This window comes from Bos mutus, chromosome 1 (assembly GCF_027580195.1).
Source record: "Bos mutus isolate GX-2022 chromosome 1, NWIPB_WYAK_1.1, whole genome shotgun sequence".
Classification (NCBI taxonomy): domain Eukaryota; kingdom Metazoa; phylum Chordata; class Mammalia; order Artiodactyla; family Bovidae; genus Bos; species Bos mutus.
Genome location: NC_091617.1, coordinates 88,996,429 through 89,020,756, shown reverse-complemented (window position 1 = coordinate 89,020,756; position 24,328 = coordinate 88,996,429). Strand labels below are relative to the sequence as shown.

General features: G+C 37.5%; 1 protein-coding gene across 4 annotated transcripts in view; it reads right to left on the bottom strand.

Moving 5' to 3' along the window:
- The window catches only part of TBL1XR1 (TBL1X/Y related 1), a 181,073-nt gene that overhangs the window by 12,960 nt on the left and 143,785 nt on the right, over positions 1–24,328 (bottom strand). For all 4 annotated transcript variants that reach the window (XM_070372992.1, XM_005908024.2, XM_070372993.1 and 1 more), the window contains 9 exons: positions 22,061–22,206; positions 19,615–19,837; positions 18,759–18,891; positions 18,264–18,405; positions 15,525–15,588; positions 15,333–15,430; positions 14,103–14,163; positions 3,459–3,580; positions 3,238–3,312 (listed from right to left, as the gene is read on the bottom strand). In XM_070372992.1, the coding sequence (XP_070229093.1) occupies positions 3,238–3,312; positions 3,459–3,580; positions 14,103–14,163; positions 15,333–15,430; positions 15,525–15,588; positions 18,264–18,405; positions 18,759–18,891; positions 19,615–19,837; positions 22,061–22,206 (1,064 nt within the window). The remainder of the gene's footprint in view (positions 1–3,237; positions 3,313–3,458; positions 3,581–14,102; positions 14,164–15,332; positions 15,431–15,524; positions 15,589–18,263; positions 18,406–18,758; positions 18,892–19,614; positions 19,838–22,060; positions 22,207–24,328) is intronic.

Here is a 24,328-nt window from a genome sequence, read left to right as displayed (position 1 = left end):
GTGGGAATGCAAACTAGTACAGCCACTATGGAGAACAGTGTGGGGATTCTTAAAAAATTGGAAATAGAACTGCCTTATGATCCAGCAATCCCACTGCTGGGCATACACACTGAGGAAACCAGAAGGAAAGAGACACGTGTACCCCAATGTTCATCGCAGCACTGTTTATAATAGCCAGGACATGGAAGCAACCTAGATGTCCATCAGCAGGCGAATGGATAAGAAAGCTGTGGTACATATACACAATGGAGTATTACTCAGCCATTCAAAAGAAAACATTTGAATCAGTTCTATTGAGGCGGATGAAACTGGAGCCTATTATACAGAGTGAAGTAAGCCAGAAGGAAAAACACCAGTACAGTATACTAACACATATATATGGAATTTAGAAAGATGGTAACAATAACCCAGTGGGACGAGACAGCAAAAGAGACACTGATGTATAGAACAGTCTTATGGACTCTGTGGGAGAGGGAGAGGGTGGGAAGATTTGGGAGAATGGCATTGAAACATGTAAAATATCATGTATGAAACGAAATGCCAGTCCAGGTTCAATGCATGATACTGGATGCTTGGGACTAGTGCACAGGGGTCGACCCAGAGGGATGGTGTGGGGAGGGGAGGAGGGAGGAGGGTTCAGGATGGGGAACACATGTATACCTGTGGCGGATTCATTTTGATAATTGGCAAAACTAATACAATTATGTAAAGTTTAAAAATAAAATAAAATTTAAAAAAATAAAATAAAAATAAAAATGGACAAAGGACTTGACATTCCTTCCAAGTTGACATACAAATGGCCAACAGGTTATATGAAGAGATGCTCAATATCACGGATAATCAGGGAAATGCAAATCAAAACTACAATGAGATATCACTTCACAACTGTTAGATGGCTTCATAAATTTTAAAAATTTTGTCAAGAATATAGAGAACTTGGAACCCTTATAAACTGCTGATAAATGAATACAAAATGGTGCAGCCACGAGGTTCTCCCTCAAATTTTAGCAACTACCCCTATATAAACCAGCAATTCCACATCTGGTTACATATATAAAACACATAAAATGAAACCAGGCTCTCGAGGTGGTATCTGTACTCCCATGTTCACTGCAGCATTCTCCAGAAAAGCCAAAATATGGAAACAGCCTAAGTGTCCGACAATGGATGAATGGAGAAAGAAGAAGATGCGCATACACACAGTGGAGCATATTCAGACTGCACATATAAGGAAATCCTGCTGCTGCTGCTGCTGCTGCTGCTTAGTCGCTTCAGTCGTGTCCGACTCTGTGCGACCCCATAGACAGCAGCCCACCAGGCTCCCCCGTCCCTGGGATTCTCCAGGCAAGAACACTGCAGTGGGTTGCCATTTCCTTCTCCAATGCATGAAAGTGAAAAGTGAAAGTGAAGTCGCTCAGTCGTGTCCGACTCTTAGCGATCCCATGGACTGCGGCCCACCAGGCTCCTCCATCCATGGGAGTTTCCAGGCAACAGTACTGGAGTGGGGTGCCAATGCCTTCTCCCCTAGGTATACATAACTCCACGTAAATAAATGCAAAAGATAAGTTTCCAAAACGTATTTCATGCCAGCTTTCGATAGCACTGATACTACTGACCATTCTCTTCAACACTTCCCTTGAAATACTCTTCTCTACACATACATACTGTTTCCACTGAAGTCATTCTTGCTAGGTTTTCTTTTGGAACCTGATTCTTCTTAAAACAGGTAAATGTTACAGAGTTTAAGACTTTTAAAGCTTTCTTCTTCTTTTATTTGATACTTTCTACCTACACAATTTTGTCCACGCCCATGGCTTTGAATGACCACCCGTCTATTGAGAATTCCCGAATGATTACATCAAACTTTGAGTTCTTCTCAGAGCATCAGACCAGCCTGGCACGTCCACTTGCATGACTCAAAGGCACTATCCAAGCTAAACATAATCTTCTCACTCATCTGCTGTTCCTTCTTCTCAAAGTACGGCTTCACTAGACATTATTCATCCTCATAGCTTCTGCTTTAAAATTCTGACCTTTTATTATTCTTAGAATAACAACAACAAAAACCTCGAACATGTTCTAATTCAAACGTTATCTCTTGAACTGCAAATCAGTAGCTGAGAGTAGCTACGGCCTTCTTTCATTTCCTTGTATGTGCCACACTCTGCTCCCAAAGAAGTTCTTTGTTCTTTATTCATTTTATAAGCATAAGGTATGTGCATGCAAGGGTGCCAGGTGGCACAGTGGTAAAGAATCTGCCTGCTCATGCAGGAGACACAGAGATGCAGGTTCAATCCCTGGAGCAGGAAATGGTAACTCACTCCAGTATTCTTGCCTGGAAAATTCCATGGAGGAGCCTGGTGGGCTATAGTCCTCACACACGACTGAGTGAGCACGTGTGTGCTCATGCATGCACACACACACACTTGCAAAGTAATCTCACAAATAAAAGTGTGAAGAAAAGCATTTTTATCAGCAACGCTTACAAGGGAGTCCAGACTTGAGAAAACCTAACTAAAAACACAGCTGGTATTTAAGGAAAAAAAAAAACTCACCAGGTTACCAAGGTTACATTTAATCTGTTCCTCGGAAGAGGAAAAGCAGTTTTCCTTCATGATTATCCTATCTATAAAGGTTATCATGTTTGTAGTCAGTGGCATTGGAAAGTCAAAGGTAAATTATTTTTAGTAGAGTTAATGATGAAGTATAGAGCTCAAGCTTCATTAATTTTGAAAATTATATTTTTCTTTATCTCAGAAAGCTTTTCCCCCCTTTAATTCTGGTATGTGATATACACAGGGGCTAGGTGTTAGTTTTTGCTTTTAGTTATACAACAAGAAAAATGTAAACTCATAATGAGACGTGAATTCTGAAATGTCAACTATGCTCACTCACCGATTAAGCTATATATCCACTACACATCAGTTTCCCAGCAAGGGTGATATATATTCACACCACAGCAAAAATCCAATTAATACATTGCTCAGAATATTAGTCAAATCCATGAATCCTACAAAGATCTTCATTCACTACCTATGAGTCAGATCTTTACATGAGCAAATAACCTTTCATTGTACCAATATATGACTCGTTACTAGCAAAGACAATTTATAATAGCACACATCTTAGTATCATTAATTCCCAACTACAAGAGACACATTCTGAGCAATCTTAAAACGGCCAGAGCAGCCACACTGTGTAACTCCTCAGCCCCCTTCCTCCCTCCTATTGAATTACCTTCAAGGTCATGTCATCAGAACAGGATGCCAGGAGATTGCCAGTTGGGTCCCATTTGATAGCGTTTACTTCATTCTAAAAATAATAGTAAACATTCACATTTTCACTTCATAGACTTGGTTGTTCTTTGGGTATTAAACATACATACTTCAAAACCACTCTGAAACATTACTTATTCATCATAATTGCTTTAAAGGAGGGAGAAAAAAGAAGTTTCTCACCGTGTGTCCCTGGAATGTTTTAATAGGTCTGTCTTGTCCTAATTTACAGACATGAATGCACATATCTGTACTGCAAGAAGCAAAAGTGTTGTTGCTCTGCCAGTCGACATCCAATGCTGGTGCTGCAAAGGAAAAAGCCAGGTTTGCATTCATTCCACATGGCATTGAAATCTAGGTGCTTTAGTTTTAAAACGCTGCTGGACATTAAGAACTTAAATGATTTGCTTTATTCTTTTTATATTAATAGAATTTCTAAGATTATGGTACTTAATTATCACAAATATTAATACATTTCAGTTTGGTTGTCTCTCTGTGAGACACAGCCTAACAGAAAGTACACTGGCCTGGTAACCAGGAGATGAGGGTTCCTGAGAGCTTGCTCTGTAAATTACTAGCACTGGACTCTTAAAATTAAATGTGATGCTACATTTCCTTTTGTTTCTAAAATTCTGTGAGTGTTCAATGGATACAAAGCCTTGTTTTGCTATTCCCTAACTAATGGGCCCTTATAAGCAAGTCAGCTCTCAGGCTATTTTTCTCTTCTGAAAAATGTGGATAAAAACCTTTACGCTTAGTACTCAAGGATATTGTGAACATCAAGTTAGATAATGTGTATGGAAAGTACTTTGTAAATTACAAGTGAGACAATGTTAGACTGAGTAAGTACCATTTCTACTATCTACTTAACTGATAAATGGGAGTATTACATGATTGGCAAATACATTTTTCTTCTAAGTGATTCTTGTCAAATATACCTTAAATCCTACATCACTGAATTTAAAACCTCAGAGGTCCAAAAGCTGGCTGGCATTTAATACTTTAGCTCGGATATGATTAAAGATTCTTTCCTTTCTCATTTTCCCCTGTTGCAAAGTGCAAAGCTTCTCTATAATTAGCAATGCAGATTAAGGTAATGATAGCAAGTAACTGGGTTAAGAAATAGAAGCACACCAAAAACACTGCATTTAGAGCAGGCAGTAGGTGGTTGGGGGAAAGGTGAGAATCAAAAATGAAGCACGCCTGGCAAGACAAGGAAAATCCTGATATATAACAAACACTTCAGAGCCCTGCATGAATTAGGTTGACCCTAGACCTTTGTCACTAGAAACTGTTCCCTTCCTTGGCTCCTTTCCTCTTTCCCATCCTGCTTCCGGGAGAATCCAACTAAGTCAGTGAGTAAAAACACTGGCCCACTTTGATCGGCACTATGTCTGGTATGCTGGTGTTCATGTGCACCGCGACCTCTTGGAGCAATGTAGACAACCGTTCCTCTGTGAGCTTATCTTCAGCCCACTCCTCACCTCGCTCTGCCCTGCCCTTCTCTGCCACCAGGACATCACATATTCCAGGTCCCCACGCCTGCAGTACCCCAGATGGGCTCATTCAGTGGAAGAAACTGTCAGAAGTCCAAGGTCAGGAGAAAGACAGTAGACAGGCAACTCTGTGGTCCTCTCTCTCTAAGACTGGGTCTTTGGCAGTGACCCTGATTGCTCCACGGTGCCTATGCTCGCCAGGCAGCCTACTCGCTAAAGACACCATTCCCACTGGGTAGTTGGATCCTATCATTTTCTCTACAGTCTTAGGTTTACTGCGGTTGTTAAACTCTGAGTTACCTCCTACTTCTCTATTCTTCACTCTTGTAAGACTTCTGCTAGAGTTTCCTTATATTATGTTCCCTTTCTTGAATTACCTGGTTTAGATTTTGTCTTTCTGCTTTCGAATCAGTAACTACACCTTCATTTTGACATTAAATATAATTAAGATACAATTTTGAAAAATAATTTTAACAAAATGCTTATATGATAATTTATTATAGTGTTAAGAAGTGTGGGAAAGGACTTCCCTGGTAGCACAGTAGATAAGGGTTTGCCTGCCAATGCAGGGGACACAGGTTTGATCCCTGGTTTGGGCAAATTTCACAGGCTGCGGAGCCACCAGGCCCACGTACTACAACTACTGAGCCTGTGCTCTGCAAAGAGAGAAGCCACGGCAATGAGAAGCTCACACACCACAACCAAGAGTGGCCCCTATTCGCTGCAACTAGAGAATGCCTGCGTGTAGCAACGAAGACCCAGTGCCAACCCCCCCACCAAAAAAAAAAATTGTGTGTGTGTGTGACAAAAATGTAAATAATTTAAAGGACAATTAAACGTTATATAATAAAACGCTATGAAGAAGGCCAAGTATCTGTTGTGCTCCACCAGGGTATCAATTTGACAGAGCATCATCTGAAAACATTAGATAGGTGGCTGAGAAAATCAGAAACAGTATTTAAACAAATACACCATTAGGTTCAAACCAAAACAAAAACCAACTGTATAACTGGGTAAAGACAACTGAAGGAAGCCGAAGAACGCTAAGACATGAGTTGTATGATTAATGTTCTGTGATATGCTTGGCTCATAAGATACAATGATTATAGGTTGGTATGATCTAAGAACCCATACCTCCTTACTTTGTATTTTATTCCTAAAATTTAAAAATGACTCTAGGTAATATAAGTCCTTCAGGACAGAAATACATCTCTAACATAAAATATATTTTTATGTAGGTAATATGTGAGAGGTATATTTACTATTATTGGTTTCATTTTTCATATGATGAAAAAGGCTAAGAAAAGTTAATTGGCCGAGGGTACACAATCTTCTAAATTCCTGGAGCTGGAATCCCCTGGTGGCCCAGCGGTTAGCACTCTGCTCTTCCACAGCAGGGGCCATGAGTCTGATCCTTGGTTGAGGAACAAGGATCCTGCAAGTTGCAAGGTGCAGCGAAAAAAAAAAAAGTCCTGGAACTAAGATTCAATCTCTGTGTCCTCCAATTCTGATTTATTTTTTGTTAACCCATGCATCTTTCATAATCCAGAAAGGTAATAAATAAACCTATGAGGGAAGGGGAAAAGGCATTTAATATTCATTTGCCTTTTTAAAAAAACAGCTTCACTAAGATATAATTCATGTATCATACATTTCATCCATTTAAAGTGTGCAATTCAATGGCTTTTAGCATATTACATTAGTTTTAAAATATTGTGGTCATACATAACATGAAATTTGTCATTTAATTAAGTGTACAATTCAGCTGTATCAATTACATTCACAATATTGTACAATCACCACTATTTTCAAAAGTTCTGCATCACCCAAACAGAAATTCTGTAACCATTAAACAATAACTCTCCATTGTGCCCTGCTCCCAGCCTCTGTACTCTTGAATCTTTACTTTTAAAGTTATGTCTGATTTACTTCACTTAGCATAAGGTATACAAGTTCTCTGGTGTTGCAGCATGTACCAGAAATTCATTTTTTTTATGGCTCAATAATAATCCATGTATATAGAGACCCCATTCAGTTCATCTACTCATCTGCTCATGGACAGTGTGTTGTTCTCACCCTTTGGCTACTGTGAACAATGCTATAAATACTGCTATGAATTCATTCAAGTTCCTGCCTTCAATTCAATTACCTAGGAGGAGAACTGCTGGGTCATATGGTAATTCTATGATTAGCTTTTTGAGGAACTGTCATACTCTTTTCCACAAATGTACCATTTTACATACCTACTAACAAAGTATAAGGATTCTAATTTCTCCACATCATTATGAACACTGTTATTTTTTACAGCTATCCTAATGAATATGAAACGGTTAATTCATCTATAATCATGACTTATGCTTTACGTAAGAGTATATGAATGAAAATACAGTATAGGAATTAGAATATGGTAATTTTAAAAGCATGGTAGACTTCCATTCTTGGTCAAGATGGGGTAACAGGAAACAAATTTACCTCCTGCCCAAAATAGCCAAACACTTACAAAATGTATGAAATGACAGTTCAAGACTCTGGGTTAGTGCTAGTGTTAGTTGCTCAGTTGTGTCCGACTATTTGAGACCCCACAGACCACAGCCTGCCAGGCTCCTCCATCTATGGAATTCTCCAGACAAGAAGACTGGAGTGGGTTACCATTCCCTTCTCCAGGGCATCTTCCTGACCCAAGGATCAAACCTGGGTCTCCTGCATTGCAAAGGATTTTTTTTTTTACCATCTGAGCCACCAGGGAAGACTCTGGGTATGAGACAACAAAGGACAGTGGTTCTTGAGAGAAAGAAATCAACCAACAATGTGCCTTTAACTGATCATATATGATTTAGAAAAATGTCCAGATCTTGGCCCATGGAAGAGGAATTTCCCTAAGGAAGAGATTAATGAAATTCCTGAGGGGAAGAGATAAAGCTCAGAATCTAGAGAGCCACAGGCACCTAGAATTCACAGCACAAGAAAGGAGAGAGCTATGCAGACAGAATTCTAAAGACCTGCAGCGGGCCCAACTCACATAAGTTAGCTATTCTAATCAGCGTAAGTACTAGCTGAGCCTTGGGAAAGAACCACTGAAAAGGATTAGAAGAAACAATGCCTGATACTCAAGACTGGAAATGCGCAGCAGGCTAGAAAACCTTTTGATTCAGGGAACACTGGTTTGAGTATATCTAGGTTCTTGCCTCAGTACCAGGAAATAATTAGCTCTACACCGAGCACAGTTTCCCTGCCATTTAACAAGTTTCATAAGCGTGACCCAAAGGATCAGACCGTTTCCAGGTAATTTAACAATGTGCCAGAACAAAGTTCACAAATACTTAGAAGAAAAGAAGTTGAAAACTTGAAAAACAGCATAGAAATTATCCCACTTCTCAGGTGGTGCTAGTGGTAAAGAATCTGCCTGCGGATGCAGGAGACGCAAGAGATGTGGGTTCAAAAGGGCAACCCATTCCAGTATTCTTGCCCTTTCGAAGCCTGGTGGGTGATAGAGTCCATGGGGTCACAGAGAGTTGGACACGAATGAGCACACCTGAAAAAAATACTGGATAAAAAAATGAAGAGTATTATGGGAAATCAAGCAGACTAATAAACACATTCAAAACTTCAAGTGAAAAAAAATGTGGGGAGGAAGTAGAATATTTCTTAAAAATAATGGTCAAAAAAAAATTTTCATTTGAAGGAAACTATGCATGAAGACATCCAAGAAGCTTCAAGGTCAAGAAACAAAGAAAACTGAACTAAGGCACAACATATTCAAACTGCACCAAATCATTTATAAGCAGAAAAACCTTAAAGCAGCCAGATAAAACAAGACAAATTACTACAAGCGTTAAGGATGAAAACTGGAAGAAGTTCAAAGTGAAAATACTGTAAATAAGAGAACACGGCAATATTTTTTTAAAGTACAGAAAGAAAAAAATCCTGTCAACCCCAGAACTCTATACTCAACAACAACAAAATCTTTCAATAATGAAGGTGAAATACAGACTTGTTCATATATATAGAATGAATTCATCAGCATTACATTTGCACTATAAGGAATGTTAAAGCAGTTTGGGCAGAAAATAAATGATACTAGATGAATTAGATGTGTATGCATCTACACAAAGAAATGAACAGTTGGAAATGGTAACTATGAGTAAAAATTATTATTATTTAATCTCTTTAAAATATCACTTGAAAGTATATAGTGCTAAGTTAAAAATGTGTACTATAAATCCTGATGCAACCACTATAATAAAAGATTTATAGTTAATAGCCCACCAAAGGAGGAAAAATGTAGTCATAAAAATATTCATATGATCCAAATGAAAGTGGAAAACAGGAAAAGAAGAAGAGATAAATAGAAATATGATTAATTTAAATGCAATCATATCAATAGTTACATTAAATGTAAAGAGCCTAAATATTGCCATTAAAAGGCAGCGGTTGATATTCAGTAAACAAGCAATAAATGATGCCTACATAAATTACACTTCAAATGTAAAAGTATGGAGGAATATATACCATGCCAACACTAACCAAAAGAAACTTGAAGGGCTACATTAACATCAGATTAAGTAGATTGCAGAGCACAAAAAACAAAATGAAAAAAAAAAAAAAAAAAAGAGGCTCATTAACAAAATGATAAATGGATCAACATGAGGATGCAACATTCCTAAATGTTAATGTCCTTATTAGCACTGTTTCAAAATACATAAAGCAAAAATTGACAGAAGAAATTAGAAACTGTGTTTTCCAATTATTATTGATGATTTCAATACCCTTCTCTCAGTAACAGGTGGTATAAGTAGACAGAACAATCATTTAGGGCTATAAAAGATTTGAACAACCTTATGAAACAACTTGACCCTCATGACATTTGTAGGAACAATAGAATTATATTAGAAAGTGGGCTTCGCTGGTGGTCCAGTGGTTAAGAATCCACCTTACAATGTAGGGGACACTGGGTTCCTCCGATTCCTGGCCCGTGAAAGAGCCCACATACTGCAGGGCAAAAAGCTCATGCGCCACAACTACTAAAAGCCTGTGCTCTGGGGCCTGCAAGCCTCAAACACTGAAGCCCACACACCACACAGCCCACACTCCGCGACAAGCAGCCCATGCCCCGTAACGAGTACCCCCCGATCTCCACAACCAGAAAAAGCCTGCACACAGCAACCAACCTAGTGCAATCAAAAATAAAATGAATATTTTTTATTAAAAATTAGAAAGCAATGCTACAAAGACCTTGAAAAGTTTTCCAATTATTCATAAATTAATACACTGAATCAAAATTACTTCAAAAAGTATTCTGAACTGGATGAAATTACAATATCTGAAAAACTGTGAGATGTCACTAAGTAGTGCTGCTAAGTTGCTTCAGTCGTGTCCGACTCTGTGCGACCCCATAGATGGCAGCCCACCGGGCTCCCCCGTCCCCAGGATTCTCCAGGCAAGAACACTGGAGTGGGTTGCTACTTCCTTCTCCAATGCATGAAAGTGAAAAGTGAAAGTGAAGTCGCTCAGTCATGTCTGACTCTTAGCGACCCCATGGACTGCAGCCTACCAGGCTCCTCCGTCCATGGGATTTTCCAATCAAAGAGTACTGGAGTGGGGTGCCATTGACTTCTCCAAGTAGTAGTTAGAGGTAAATTTATAGCACTGAATGTCAGATCCCCACTAGAAAAGTAGAAAGGTTTCAAATCCGTGACCTCAACTTCTATATCAAGCAAAAGAAAAAGATACGTCACCAAAGAAGATCTACAGATGATAAATTAACACATGACAAGATGCTCAACATCATTAATCATTAGGAACTACAAATAAAACCACAGTGAGATATCACTACACACTCATTAGAGTGGACACAATTAAAAAGACTAATCATATACCAAGTGCTGGCACGGATACGGAGGAACTGGACATACACACATCTCCCTCAATAAAGCCATTTAAAAAATAAAAAAAGCATGGCAGGAAAGAATATCACAGGTAAAATGGCTTTTTATCTGTAAAATGACTTCTACATCATCTACCTCTTTGGGTTGTTCAGTTAGTTCAGTTCGGTCTTTGCAACCCCATGAATCGCAGCACGCCAGGCCTCCCTGTCCATCACCAACTCTCGGAGTTCACTCAGACTCACGTGCATAGAGTCAGTGATGCCATCTGGCCATCTCATCCTCTGTTGTCCCTTTTTCCTCCTGCCCCCAATCCCTCCCAGCATCAGAGTTTTTTCCAATGAGTCAACTCTTCTTATCAGGTGGCCAAAGTACTGAGTTTCAGCTTTAGCATCATTCCTTCCAAAGAACACCCAGGGCTGATCTCCTTTAGAATGGACTGGTTGGATCTCCTTGCAGTCCAAGGGACTCTCAAGAGTCTTCTCCAACACCACAGTTCAAAAGCATCAATTCTTCGGCACTCAGCTTTTTTCACAGTCCAACTCTCACATCCACACATGACCACAGGGAAAACCATAGCCTTGACTAGACGAACCTTTGTTGGCAAAGTAATGTCTCTGCTTTTGAATATGCTATCTAGGTTGGTCATAACTTTCCTTCCAAGGAGTAAGCGTCTTTTAATTTCATGGCTGCAATCACCATCTGCAGTGATTTTGGAGCCCAAAAAGATAAAGTCCAATGCTGTTTCCACTGTTTCCCCATCTATTTCCCATGAAGTGATGGGACCAGATGCCATGATCTTAGTTTTCTGAATGCTGAGCTTTAAGCCAACTTTTTAACTCTCCTCTTTCACTTTCATCAAGAGGCTTTTTAGTTCCTCTTCACTTTCTGCCATAAGGGTGGTGTCATCTGCATATCTGAGGTTATTGATATTTCTCCCGGCAATCTTGATTCCAGCTTGTGCTTCTTCCAGCCCAACGTTTCTCATGATGTACTCTGCAGGTGACAATATACAGTCTTGATGTACTCCTTTTCCTATTTGGAACCAGTCTGTTGTTCCATGTCCAATTCTAACTGTTGCTTCCTGACCTGCATATAGGTTTCTCAAGAGGCAGGTCAGGGGGTCTGGTATTCCCATCTCTTTCAGAATTTTCCACAGTTTATTGTGATCCACACAGTCAAAGGCTTTGGCATAGTCAATAAAGCCGAAATAGATGTTTTTCTGGAACTCTCTTGCTTTTTCCATGATCCAGCGGATGTTGGCAATTTGATCTCTGGTTCCTCTGCCTTTTCTAAAACCAGCTTAAACCTCTGGAAGTTCACGCTTCACGTATTGCTGAACCCTGGCTTAGAGAATTTTGAGCATTACTTTACTAGCATGTGAGACGAGTGCAATTGTGCGGTAGTTTGAGCATTCTTTGGCATTGCCTTTCTTTGGGATTGGAATGAAAACTGACCTTTTCCAGTCCTGTGGCCACTGCTGAGTTTTCTAAATTTGCTGGCATATTGAATGCAGCACTTTCACAGCATCATCTTTCAGGATTTGAAACAGCTCAACTGGAATTCCATCACCTCCACTAGCTTTGTTCGTAGTGATGCTTTCTAAGGCCCACTTGACTTCACATTCCAGGATGTCTGGCTCTAGGTGAGTGATCACACCATAGTGATTATCTCGGTCGTGAAGATCTTTTTTGTACAGTTCTTCTGTGTATTCTTGGCACCTCTTCTTAATATCTTCTGCTTCTGTTAGGTCCCTACCATTTCTGTCCTTTATCGAGCCCATCTTGGCATGAAATGTTCCCTTGGTATCTCTAATTTTCTTGAAGAGCTCTCTAGTCTTTCCCATTCTGTTGTTTTCCTCTATTTCTTTGCATTGATCGCTGAGGAAGGCTTTCTTATCTCTTCTTGCTATTCTTTGGAACTCTGCATTCAGATGCTTATATCTTTCCTTTTCTCCTTTGCTTTTTGCTTCTCTTTCTTTTCACAGCTACTTGTAAGGCCTCCCCAGACAGACGTTTTGCTTTTTTGCATTTCTTTTCCTTGGGGATGGTTTGATCCCTGTCTCCTGTACAGTGTCTTTGGGTTGTAGCCAAGACTAAATGGGATCGTGTATAAAGAGCATTACCTCCAACAGAAAGGTGGCACACATTATAAAGCAACTCATAACGATGCCACACCCACTTATTTCAATTTTCCATCACTCCTAGGATTTAGGAAAAATCTTTAGGCAGAATGGTCAGAGGTCTAAGAGAATTCTATCTGGTTGAGGACTAGAAGCAAAGGCGGAAAGGGATTAAAACAGGTAAACAGAAACTGATGTGTAAATAAATACTTATTAATGTGATAAGCTTTAATCAAGTTGAATTGTTTAACATAATACTTGCAAAATTATGCCACTCAGACACTACTGAAAAATCATTTTGTGCCTTATTTGACTTATCGAATCACACTAAATAGAGAAATACAAAAAAGCAAAATGCCAAAAGCTTTGCATTTCAGTTTTAAAGGTAACACTGTGCCACTGAGTGTAAAAAGGATAGTACCAAAGCCTTGAAAATAATCAGAATTACTTAACTCAGCCTCCAATTTACAACTCTTTCCAACCACAACACAATCTTGCATGATGTAATTAAATTAGGCAGTACTAAAACTACTGTTCTAAACATTATTAGGGATCTTGTTCCAGTTTAACATCAGTTTCTGTTCTCAGAAACCCCCCCGAAAGCAGGAACAAAGTTCTAGGATGCACAAGAGTGTTGGTACTAAAATCAAAGTGTCTCTACACATCAGGATGTATGCTCTGCTGCATGGCCATATATCATGGAGAAAGAAGCACACTATTTTGGAGATCAGATTTATCTGATTTAAGTATCAAATTATTTCCTAAAAGAAAATATATGAAGCACCAAAGTTCCAGCAATATCGGTAAAACCTTGTAATTTTTATTTTAGGTAAGCAAGAGGACTGATTTAGATACATAAAATAAAACATGACAATACCTAAATCTGTAGAAGTTTATGCAGTATTTTCATATATATGTATTAGTCTTACACACTTACTCAAACAGTATTATTTTTATCCCTCGTTTACAGACAGAAAATACGGCTCAGAAAGGTTCAATGACTCAATCTTGAAGCTTGTTAAGTGGAGTGGGATTCACAAGCACACCTAGACATCCTGGATCAAAAATCTATGTTCTTACCATTAAATATTACCAACTCTAACGGCACCAGGCTGAAAATGCTTTATGGTACATTTCACAGAAAACATTTGATGATCCTCTGATGATTAATTATCTGAAAGCCACTGAACATCAACTCCTCAAAGGACTAGTAACAAAACTTACATTTGATAGTTCAAGATTTTAGATGAACTATATGCTATTAAAAGTTTAATTAGGAAAACAGAAGAAAGTTCCAACAGTTCTCATGTAAACTGTGAAGATTTACCTGAATGAAAAGGAAATTGTTGCTTGGCTTCACCAGTATGTGCATCCCAAATAATTGTAGTCTAAAATAGAAAAGAAAAATATATTGCTAAGTTTATCATATATACATAAATGCCTCATCATATTAAAGCAATATAAAATGTCAGAGCACATTTAACATTTAGTTTTAGTACAATGAGGCTATATTCCACTGGGAGCAGGGAAAGGATATTTAAATTAAACTGTTAAGCAGTTTGATTCTACCCTGGTGACTTTTCATCAGTTAACTTACTTCAAGTGACAATTACTGGCTGTCTGTAAGTACCAAACATTATATTCGATTGAGAAACTCCATTGTAGTCGTGTATTTAATGTCAGATTTTTATTGCTGTGTAGCTTGAGGAGGTAAATTTTTGGTTAATATTATAATCAGCTAATTCTCAATATTAAGATTTTTAAAGCTCACATTTATAAATAAAGGCAGGTTTAATTCTGACAATAATTAAAACAATGTTTTTTATATTACAGCAAAGTATAACATATACATCTGAATGGATATATTCACAATTCCACTAATACCCTCCCATCACTAATTTTATAACTTTGGGGTCATAAGTATTGTAGAATGGCAGTAACTAGTAAGAAGGCTTTCCCCTGCCCTTCCTGGCCACCTTCATATTCTTCCTTTTTGCCTACTTCCCTTTTTGACAATATACAGGTAACTATGGGCATGTACTTTCCTCTATTATAAAATAATCTTCTCTGGGATGTGTGGTAAAGGAAATAACTTTAAAATGAAAGAGAAATAACAAATGATTTCAACCTACTCATGTTTACCAGCCATGTTAGGTGAAAGCTGGAAAAACCCTATATTTCTTGCATTTTCAATTAAACATTAGGAGTTCAGCTAACAGACTGACTCTAAGATTTCCCATGAAATCACTCCAGAGCATCCACACTGATGCAATTAACTAAAAACAACAAAACAGCAATGAAGAGTATCGGATATATGACTTCACTATGGCTCAAATTCCAAAACAATGAAGAGTGGTCACACAGATAAGAATAAAAGGCATCTGCACAGATTTAAGAATGAGCTGACAGAAAATCTAAGAAACCATTTCTATTCCTAACATAAATTCACATGTGAATTTCCCAAATATGAATGTTTTATTACTTATGTGATTAGCAGAGGAGAACAGTACTCTCAAGTATACTCTTTAACAAATTAACTTTTATAGAAGCTAATTACCTTGTCTACTCCAGCACTTAGGATGAAATTTCCTTTCTTATTCCATTTTAATGCAAATATGGGGCCTTTATGCTGCCCCAAAGTGCTAGCAAGGTTACCTAAAATTCAAAAGGAAAAACATTAAAATTACTTTAAGCTTTATAATTTGGATCAACAGTAAAAAACAAGTGGGAAAAAAAATGCTTTATTTACCATCTTTAGTCCATATTCTGGCAAACCCATCATAAGAACCAGTTGCTAGAAGTGTACCTTCACTCTGTTGGAGAAACACATTTCTTTCAATTATATAACCCAGAAAGGGTATTTAATTTTTATTAGAATATATTATGTTTAATCCCAAGTACAGCAGGTCTGGAACATTCTCTGCTTCAAGACCTTCAGCTTTGCCTATTTAGAAGTGCGAGAAAAGGCCTACAGAACACCCTTCATGCTGTGAAGCTAATATTTTGGCAGCATTCAGTCAGGGTGCAGGCCTCACACCCCAGTCTTGGAAGGGCAGTAACTGCTTGGGAGCAGGATTATCACCGCTCTTACAGGTGCTAAGGTCTACTTACTGTGCTCTCACAAAGGCCCAGGACTAAAGGTGGGGGTCGGGTGGGGGATTAGAAAGGACATCAAAATCTTAACCTTACGATTTAATAAAGGTATTCAATCAAAATCAAAATCTTCCAAAATGTTTCATTATGATTAAAAGTTCTCATATTGTCCTTCCTCTAAATCTTTTACTGTCTAAACTGTGTGTGTGTTCCAAACAATATTGTTTCAGATGATCAGATTCTTAAATATCACTACATTAAACATTTCTTTCGTTACTTTTTCCTGTACCAATAAAAATAGCAATGCACACACACACACAAAAGAGTTAGAAAAGAGTGTAGGCTGACTTTATAGCTAACGAAGTGAGCACAACTGTCCGGAACTATTCTACTATGAGGAGAAATCCTTAACGTTTTCTCTAATCTTAAAATTTCCTACGGTGTCTTGCCTTGAATAACGGTACAACGGCAGGACTTGCTAAGATCTAGCCTACTCTGTGGAAATGCAAGTTTCGGAGTACATTACACAGACTATTGCTGAGATGAGTAAACATTACAGGAGAGAGAGAATGAAATCCTGCCTCACTCAGTACTTTCTGATGCTTTTTTTGGTAAGAGAAATAAAAACAAGATCACCTTTTCAGACCTCTCCAGTCATCTAGCTGTACAGTTAAGTGAGAAACAAATGCTGTTTGTAGGCGATGCAGATTCAGTTCTGCTAGGATCTGGAAAACCCCTATAGTTCTATCTAAGGAAGAAGGAGCAATGTTGAAGCTAACAGCACAAATTTATTTCCAAACTCTGCACAATGCAAAGTTTCCTTTAAACTAATGGTTTTAGACCATGGACCACTAGTAAAGTAGGAGACTAATAAGGAACAGCTACCTCACAGGCTTCTGCTTTAGCCATGGAAATGAGCCATTAAACAACAATAACATTTTCTCCTTCAAGGGGAAGACTTAAGTTCATAGCAAATAATAAATCTTCCAAAAGTCTATACTTTCAAAAGCTTTAACTTGCAGTTCAGAAACACCAAGCTCAACAAATCATTTGTTAACCATCCTTTTCAGTGTAAACTATAAATTTCACTAAGTTAACATGGTCTCTGAGCCAAACAGCCTAAGAAGGCTATAAGGCCTTTGGCCTATGATATAGTAAGGTCCCATTTTAAGAACGGAATTCTTAGTTCTGACCCTACAATCAAATAACACCGTTTGGAATTCTCAACTTTATAGGTGGGAAAGGGTAAATACATTGTTGGAAATTTAGAAAAGAACACTTATCATGAGTTCTGGAAGAATTTCATAGTAACTAAGAACTTCAGATAGTGTAATCACTTTGAAAGACAGATCTTATTTCTTGGAAAGAGATTTAGAAGATACTTTGAAAAACCCCACAAAATGTTGTTAAAACAGAGACCAGAGAAGGAAAGGATGTCCACTTGCTCAGAAAAGGACAGCTGACCTCTAAAATTCTTTATGACACTGATAACAGTCTAAGAAGTTACTAGAACCAGAGTTGGGGGAGTGGGAGGGTGTTAAAAAAATGAACATAAAGTTACAAGGAAGAAAAAAGACAACATGGAATAAAGGAAAAGATACAGAAACTTTTAAAATGCTAATTTCCCGCAAATTACTTATGGGAATGGTAGCAAAAAAAGCTGTTAAGTATATATTTGAAACTGAAAGGATGGAGCTTTATCAATAGTTAAATCAAATTTTCTGGTAAGTAAAAGTAATCAAAGACATTGAATCATATATAGATTAAGAGAATTCTAAGAGTCCTACAGCTAGAATAAAGCTTATAATCTAGACTAACAGTTCCTAAAAAGCAGCTGGCAATGAAGTTTTCATCAATTAACAGCAAAATGAGAGAAACAAAACTATGTTTCTATTACATAGATTTCTCTTGTACCCCTAACAAAGGACTTAATAGTTAGGAACTTAATTAATACTGGAAGGTAGCCTTTCCCTTCTCCAGGGGATCTTCCTGACTCAGGAATCGAACTGGGTCTCCTGAATTTCAGACTTTACCAACTGAGCTATCAGGGAAGCCCATTAAGAACTTAGTACGTGCCTATTATTGGTTTCCATTTATTATTTGATTTATGTAAGACCATTAATACACTCCTACTTTACATGTGATGACAACGAAGTACAGAGTCATTCTACAGCTAGAGAAACTGAGAGGCTGGAAGATGAACCTTTTTCCGACTGCTCGAGGGCCAGTCTTTGCTTTTAATACATTTTGGGTTGGGGACTCCTAGTCTGCTGTTCTTATTAGTGAAATTCAAAAATACCTGAACACACAGACATACCCTGCCACTAGTTTGAGGCTCAGAGAGGTTACGTATGTTAGTAACTACATCCATCATGGACAATACAGTGATACTCACATTCCAATCTAGCGACGTCACATCCTTGTTGCTTGGGACGTCTTGCCCTCCTTCTCGTATACAATGTCTAAGCACCAACTGTGTGGAGCCACTCGTGCTGTTTTCACTAAGATTCCATATTCTTGCTGTTGAGTCTCCAGACCTATAAAGTATGCAACTTATTTTAAATTTTCATGATATTCTCAAGTATTACAGAAATCAAGGCAACAAATTTACATTCTGTTATTAATGACGCAAATACAAATTAGACTATCAGGCATTTCCATTTCCAGTATTTTTCTCAGTCTCCGTTTTGGAGATGCCAAAATCACTCCTGAGGCAGTAGTTTAAACACTCTAACATTACTTTATGAAGAAATAAACATTTACGGGGTAAAATGACCACAAACAAGCAACAACAAAAACCTGAAAGTGTAAACAATGTATTTGTAGAACATGCAATATTTCAGTAAGATACTTTTAGAAATCCATTTTAATTTCACTTTGAGAAACATACCCTGATGCCAAGAGATCACTAACGGGGTTCCAGGCACAGATGAAAACTTCAGATTCATGGCCCCGTAACACAACTGCTTTATTAGGAGGGATTTCAACATCCCCATCCACTTCCATCATATCAGTATGATTATCTGCATCATGAGAAACAGATGGAAAATTCCAGTTAGGTAATAATATCACAGCATATTGGGGGAAAAAAGGAATTCCTAACCAGCAGATAGAGTGTAACTTTCTTATTCCACTATGTCAGGTAATGTCGAAAATGACTATACAGAATTTATCACATGAAAAATAAATTCCAATCTTTAGTTAAATATGAATGTAATTTTTTAAAAAGAGATGTGCATCTAAGTGTGTGTTCAGAGATGGGGGAGCAGGACTAGAGGAAGACTGTGAAAGGTTAGGCCCAAACACAGTTAAAAATGATAAAATAGTTTGAATTAAATATAATCCATGCCAACACTATTCTGAATTTCTGCCAGTAGGGGTTGCTGATATCATTCATATAACATCGAGTTGCCTTTATATCTCCATGCCAAAGCTTTATTGTATCTGTTAATGACTACTGTTATAAATTATATTTAGAAATCAAACGCAGACACAAAGTTCACCTAACAATAAAAAAAAAAAAAACAGTTTCTAAATATTTTTTTAAAAAGAATGAAAATAAGGTCCATGAAAGTAAATCTAGCTTTATGGAGCTTTAAGCATAAAAATCTGAATTGTGTGATACAAGTTAGGGGAACAAGTTGGCAAAAATTAAATAGACAGTATTAGTTCAGCTAAAATGAGGCATCCCCATAAAGCAAGTTTCTTTTTTAATGGAACTTAAAAAGATTCTTCTTTCAGCTCACTTGCTATAGTATGTGCTCCATTCTCCTCCCCATTTGCTGTGTTTTCTCCATTTTTTGCAGATCCTTGTTGGTTTGTCGCAGCTGCAGCAGCTGCAGCAGCTGCTGCTTGTTGCTGTGCAAGTTTATCTCTATAAGCTTGTTGTCTTGTTTGTACTACATCAGGCATTACGGCATCTATCAGTGACAGAGACTCTATTGGTCGACCATCAAACAAGGTACCATCCTGGATTTGAAAAATTGTGAGAAGAAAAATCAAAGGTAACACATTTAGAGTAATTTGTATTCATACAAGTTAACAGCAGAAAATCATCATTCCAAGAAAAAACACTTTTAGGTAATTTCCTGAGTGCATGTAAGAAAGGAAGGAAGGAACCGGGAGGGAAGAAGGAAACTAAAGGAAGCACTGTAAACAGCTGCTCCAACTGTCTTCCTCACCCAATTCTTACTGTTAAGTGTTGCACAGATCAAAGCTGAAATAGTGAAAGGAATTAAAAAAAAATAGGCCTGGAGGGTAAAAAGGCTTTCAATTATATTACAAAGTTCTGTTAGTCAAAAGTAATGTGGGATAGTTAATAAAATGATAAGAGATTTGGTGTCACATTTTGGTAAATACTTCTTTAAAACTAAAAACTTTTAAAATAGTTTTGCTGAATGCAAAAGTTTCTTGTGATTTAATTAAAATATTAAGGCAGAAATAGACATCAATATCAATAGACATTAATACATACAATCACCTCATTTTACTACTGTTATTGTTTTTAAGACCTTGTTGCATTTGTTACAATACTGCTTCTGTTTTATGTGTTGTTTTTTTGGCCCGAAAGCAGATAGATCAGCTCCCTGACCAGGGATTGAACCTATGCCGCTCCACTGGAAGGCAAAATCTTAATCCTGGAATGCCAGGTTAAGTCCCTCATTTTACTACTGTTGAAATATGAGCACAATAAGATTTAAAGACTTTCACAGCTGGAATTTGTTAACTGGTGCTATTCAAAGCGCAATCCAAGGACCAACAGTCCCACCATCACGTGGAAACTTGTTAGAAATGTAGACTCAAAGCTACAGAATCAAAATCTCTAAAGGGCTCAGGAATCTCTGTTTTAACAAGCTTTTGGGGAGAGTCTTATATGCACAGTAACATTTGAGAAGTACAACTACAATTCACAGGCTAGTGTTCTTTAATTTTATCAAGTTGCTATAATTTTCCAAAGCTCCTCTCACTGGTATTAGGAAGTTCACAATAAATAAGTTCTAAAGCAAGCAGGAGAAGAGACACAGGCACAGAGCAAGTCAGAAATAGAAACAGTGCATATTAGCTAGAAACATGCATAAATGAAGCCTGGCTCACTTAAGCCAGTGAACACGCACTAAGTGGTGTGATGGGATGCTCCAAGTTACAAAACACTGCACATCTCTCTGAACTGTCAATTATAATGGAGTATTTGAGGAGCTGGAGCAAGTATTTAAACTTAAAAAAAAAAGATTAAAATCAATATAGATATATTGTGGAGTACTATATTAAATCTATAAAAATTTTTTTCAGAAAAAATGAAGACTTCAACTCTGGCCACTGGGAGAAATTGTTTTACCATTTTCTGCAATAAGTATACTTTGGGAGGCAAAGTGCTAAAAGACAATGAGGACACATTTAATTTAGTATCAGTAGATTTTTCAGTTATAGACATGAGGAAATTTAAAAAATAATCAATTTAGTACACTATAATTATAGTAATAAATACTGATGTAGAAACCATGGATGCTTTAGTTTTTAAAATACCTGCAAAAGGAAAGGGGAATATGTTAATCTCTGAAATGAAAATAAGGTAAAAAGCTCCATATACCACAAATCCTGACCATGTATAAAAATTTCCAGCTATACCAGGGTGTGCAGAGTCTTTCTGCATATTTTGGGCTTTGCAGACCTAAGGTCTCTGTCACAACCACTCAATGCTGCCACTGTAGCACAAAAGCTAGATAATACACAACTTAAGGAGTGTGACTGTGCCCCAAGCAAACGTTACAGAAACAAGCGGTAGGCAGACTTTGGCTCATAGGCCATAACTGACTGACATGAGTTAAACTACCTATATCATATAGACTGTAGACAGGTGCCTTCCAAAATCACGTACAACCAAATAACCCAAGATCTTCTAATTTCTCAATCAATTATAGTCTCAGTATTCCACAGCACAATTTTCTTATTTTAAAGAAAATTATTTCTTACTGTTTACTTATTAAACCATGTAAAAAGCAATAAGATAGTGGTCCTTATAGTTGAGAGCCATCAGCCTTGCCTGTGCGCCCTGACACCACATTAGGAATAATGTCCTTCAGTTTTGTTTACCCGGTGAAGCTGAAGTCAGATAATGAATGAGCAAGCAAGATACCAGATATTTAAGGAAGCATTTAAGAGTAAGAATTAGTACTTGAACTAAGTCTTCCTTACCTCATTAATACTAACTTCTGCCTCTACATACTGTAGACCTTTCTGGATGATAGAAATCAATGCAGCAGGTGGGACGAGGGCACCATTAATGTTGGACTGACTGATATGGCTTTCTATACCGAAGGTGAACGCTGAATGAGAAAATCCTGAAAGCAAAAGAAAAGGTGTAACGATTTATTCTCCAAAGGGCAACATGCAATGTAACACAAAGGAAAGACTTCTGTAATCTTTCAAATCCACCTGACACCCATTTGAAATCCCAGACTGTTAGCTAAGGTCAAATATGTTTTTAAACAAAAGAAGTATCAAAATCCAAACACATTAACCTTCATGTATTTTCCTCTTCACTTTAATTATATAACCGTAGCACATAACGTAATTTTCCTCAACAAATAGTATTAAACTTTAAAGTTGGGGAAAAGCCTTTCTAAGTCATGTGACTTAAATGCTTCACTCAAGATAAATTAAATGACAGTTAATATTTCTGTAGTATATTAAAATTTCTGTATATAAATCATCATACATCTTGTAATTCTATATTTTGTAGGCTATTTTAAAAAACTACTCAGGAAATAAAAAGCAAACTAAAACATAAGCAATGAAAACTGTAATTTAATAATGAAAAATAATTTTCAAGCTTAACTTTCATTATATATATGATTAAATACTAAAAAAAGTTACTAATTTTTTGCTACTTAGTAATAACCCATCTAAATGGAAGCTTTAGAAAAAGAACAGCTGACAAGTGAAAATCCAATTTGTATGTCCATCAACAACTCTTTGATTTTAATTTGAAATACTCAAACCAAAATATTCACATAACAAAAGTCTAATTTTAAATAAATTTAAGTCACTCTTGCTTTTTATGAAAGTCAAGTCCAAATCCAAAAGTAAAATTCTAGTAAACTGACAGACTGAGGGTGGTTATTCTCTTTACCAACATATCCATCAGAGCTTAACTAGTAACTATCATTAACGTTAAATAATTCAATTAAATTATACGTCTGTACAGAATGTTAAATAAGGTAAATGAACACGGGCTTACTCGGGTCTTGGTTAAACTAATTTAATCCATGTAACACGTTGTCGAGCCTGTCTATCCTTAGATGTTTAGTGCTTAGTCCATGTCTGTTTTGTTTTGTTGTGTGCTTGCACTCTCAGACTCCTTGTGGCACTTATGAACAGTCTGTCATAAAATACTGTGGGCTCACAAAGAGCATGTGGCTAGAGGCTACTTTAATTGGTTAACAGAGAGTCATAGTACACCCAAGTTGATTTTCCTTAGGGCTGTCCCTTCCTTACCTCTTTGGGATACCTAACCATTTCTGTAACTACCCATAGTGAGAAGTAAGAATCGTTACCATCTTTCTAAATTCCATATATATGCGTTAGTATAGTGTATTGGTGTTTTGGACTCTGTGGGAGAGGGAGAGGGTGGGATGATTTGGGAGAATGGCATTGAAACATGTATAATATCATATATGAAACGAATCGCTAGTCCAGGTTCGATGCAGGATACTGGATGCTTGGGGCTGGTGCACTGGGATGACCCAGAGGGATGGTACGGGGAGGGAGGTGGGAGTGGGGTTCAGGACTGGAAACAAGTGTACACCCGTGGCAGATTCATGTTGATGTATGGCAAAATCAATATAATACTGTAAAGTTAAAAAAAAAAAAAAAAAGACGCTTAAAAAGAAAAAAAAAAAGAAAATGCTATCTTATAAGTCTTGAATTTTGACTTCTTGATTTCACCCATAGACAAGATCATTATTAAAAAAGCATTTATAATCTGCAACTTAATCTGAGCTCACAAGGAAGGCACAAAAAATACAAATGAAAAAAGCACCGTTTTGCTCTGTCCGTATCAGGAAACCCAGAAATACTTGAGTATGAGCAGATCCCAGATCACCAGGACAGGAAACTGAGAAAAAAGACTAGGAAGGACTGGGGAGAAAGGTTATGAGATAATGGCAGTGAAATCCAGAAGCAGTGAGGCTGGAGACCCCTGTTCTCAATTTCATAACCCTCCCCAAATAAATTCTGCAGTAAATCATATAACAGAAAGGGGGAAAAAAAGCTAAACAACCAAGTGGCTTGGGGTAGAAGGCTTCAAGATAGACGATATCACTTACAGAGGGCCTGTATCATGCACTAATTTCTCATCTTAGCAGATGAGAAAACACAAAGAAAATAGATTTATTCCGGGACCATGGCCATAACCACTGCATTCCCCCCATCCTACTGAACAGTTAGAACAGGGTCAAGGAT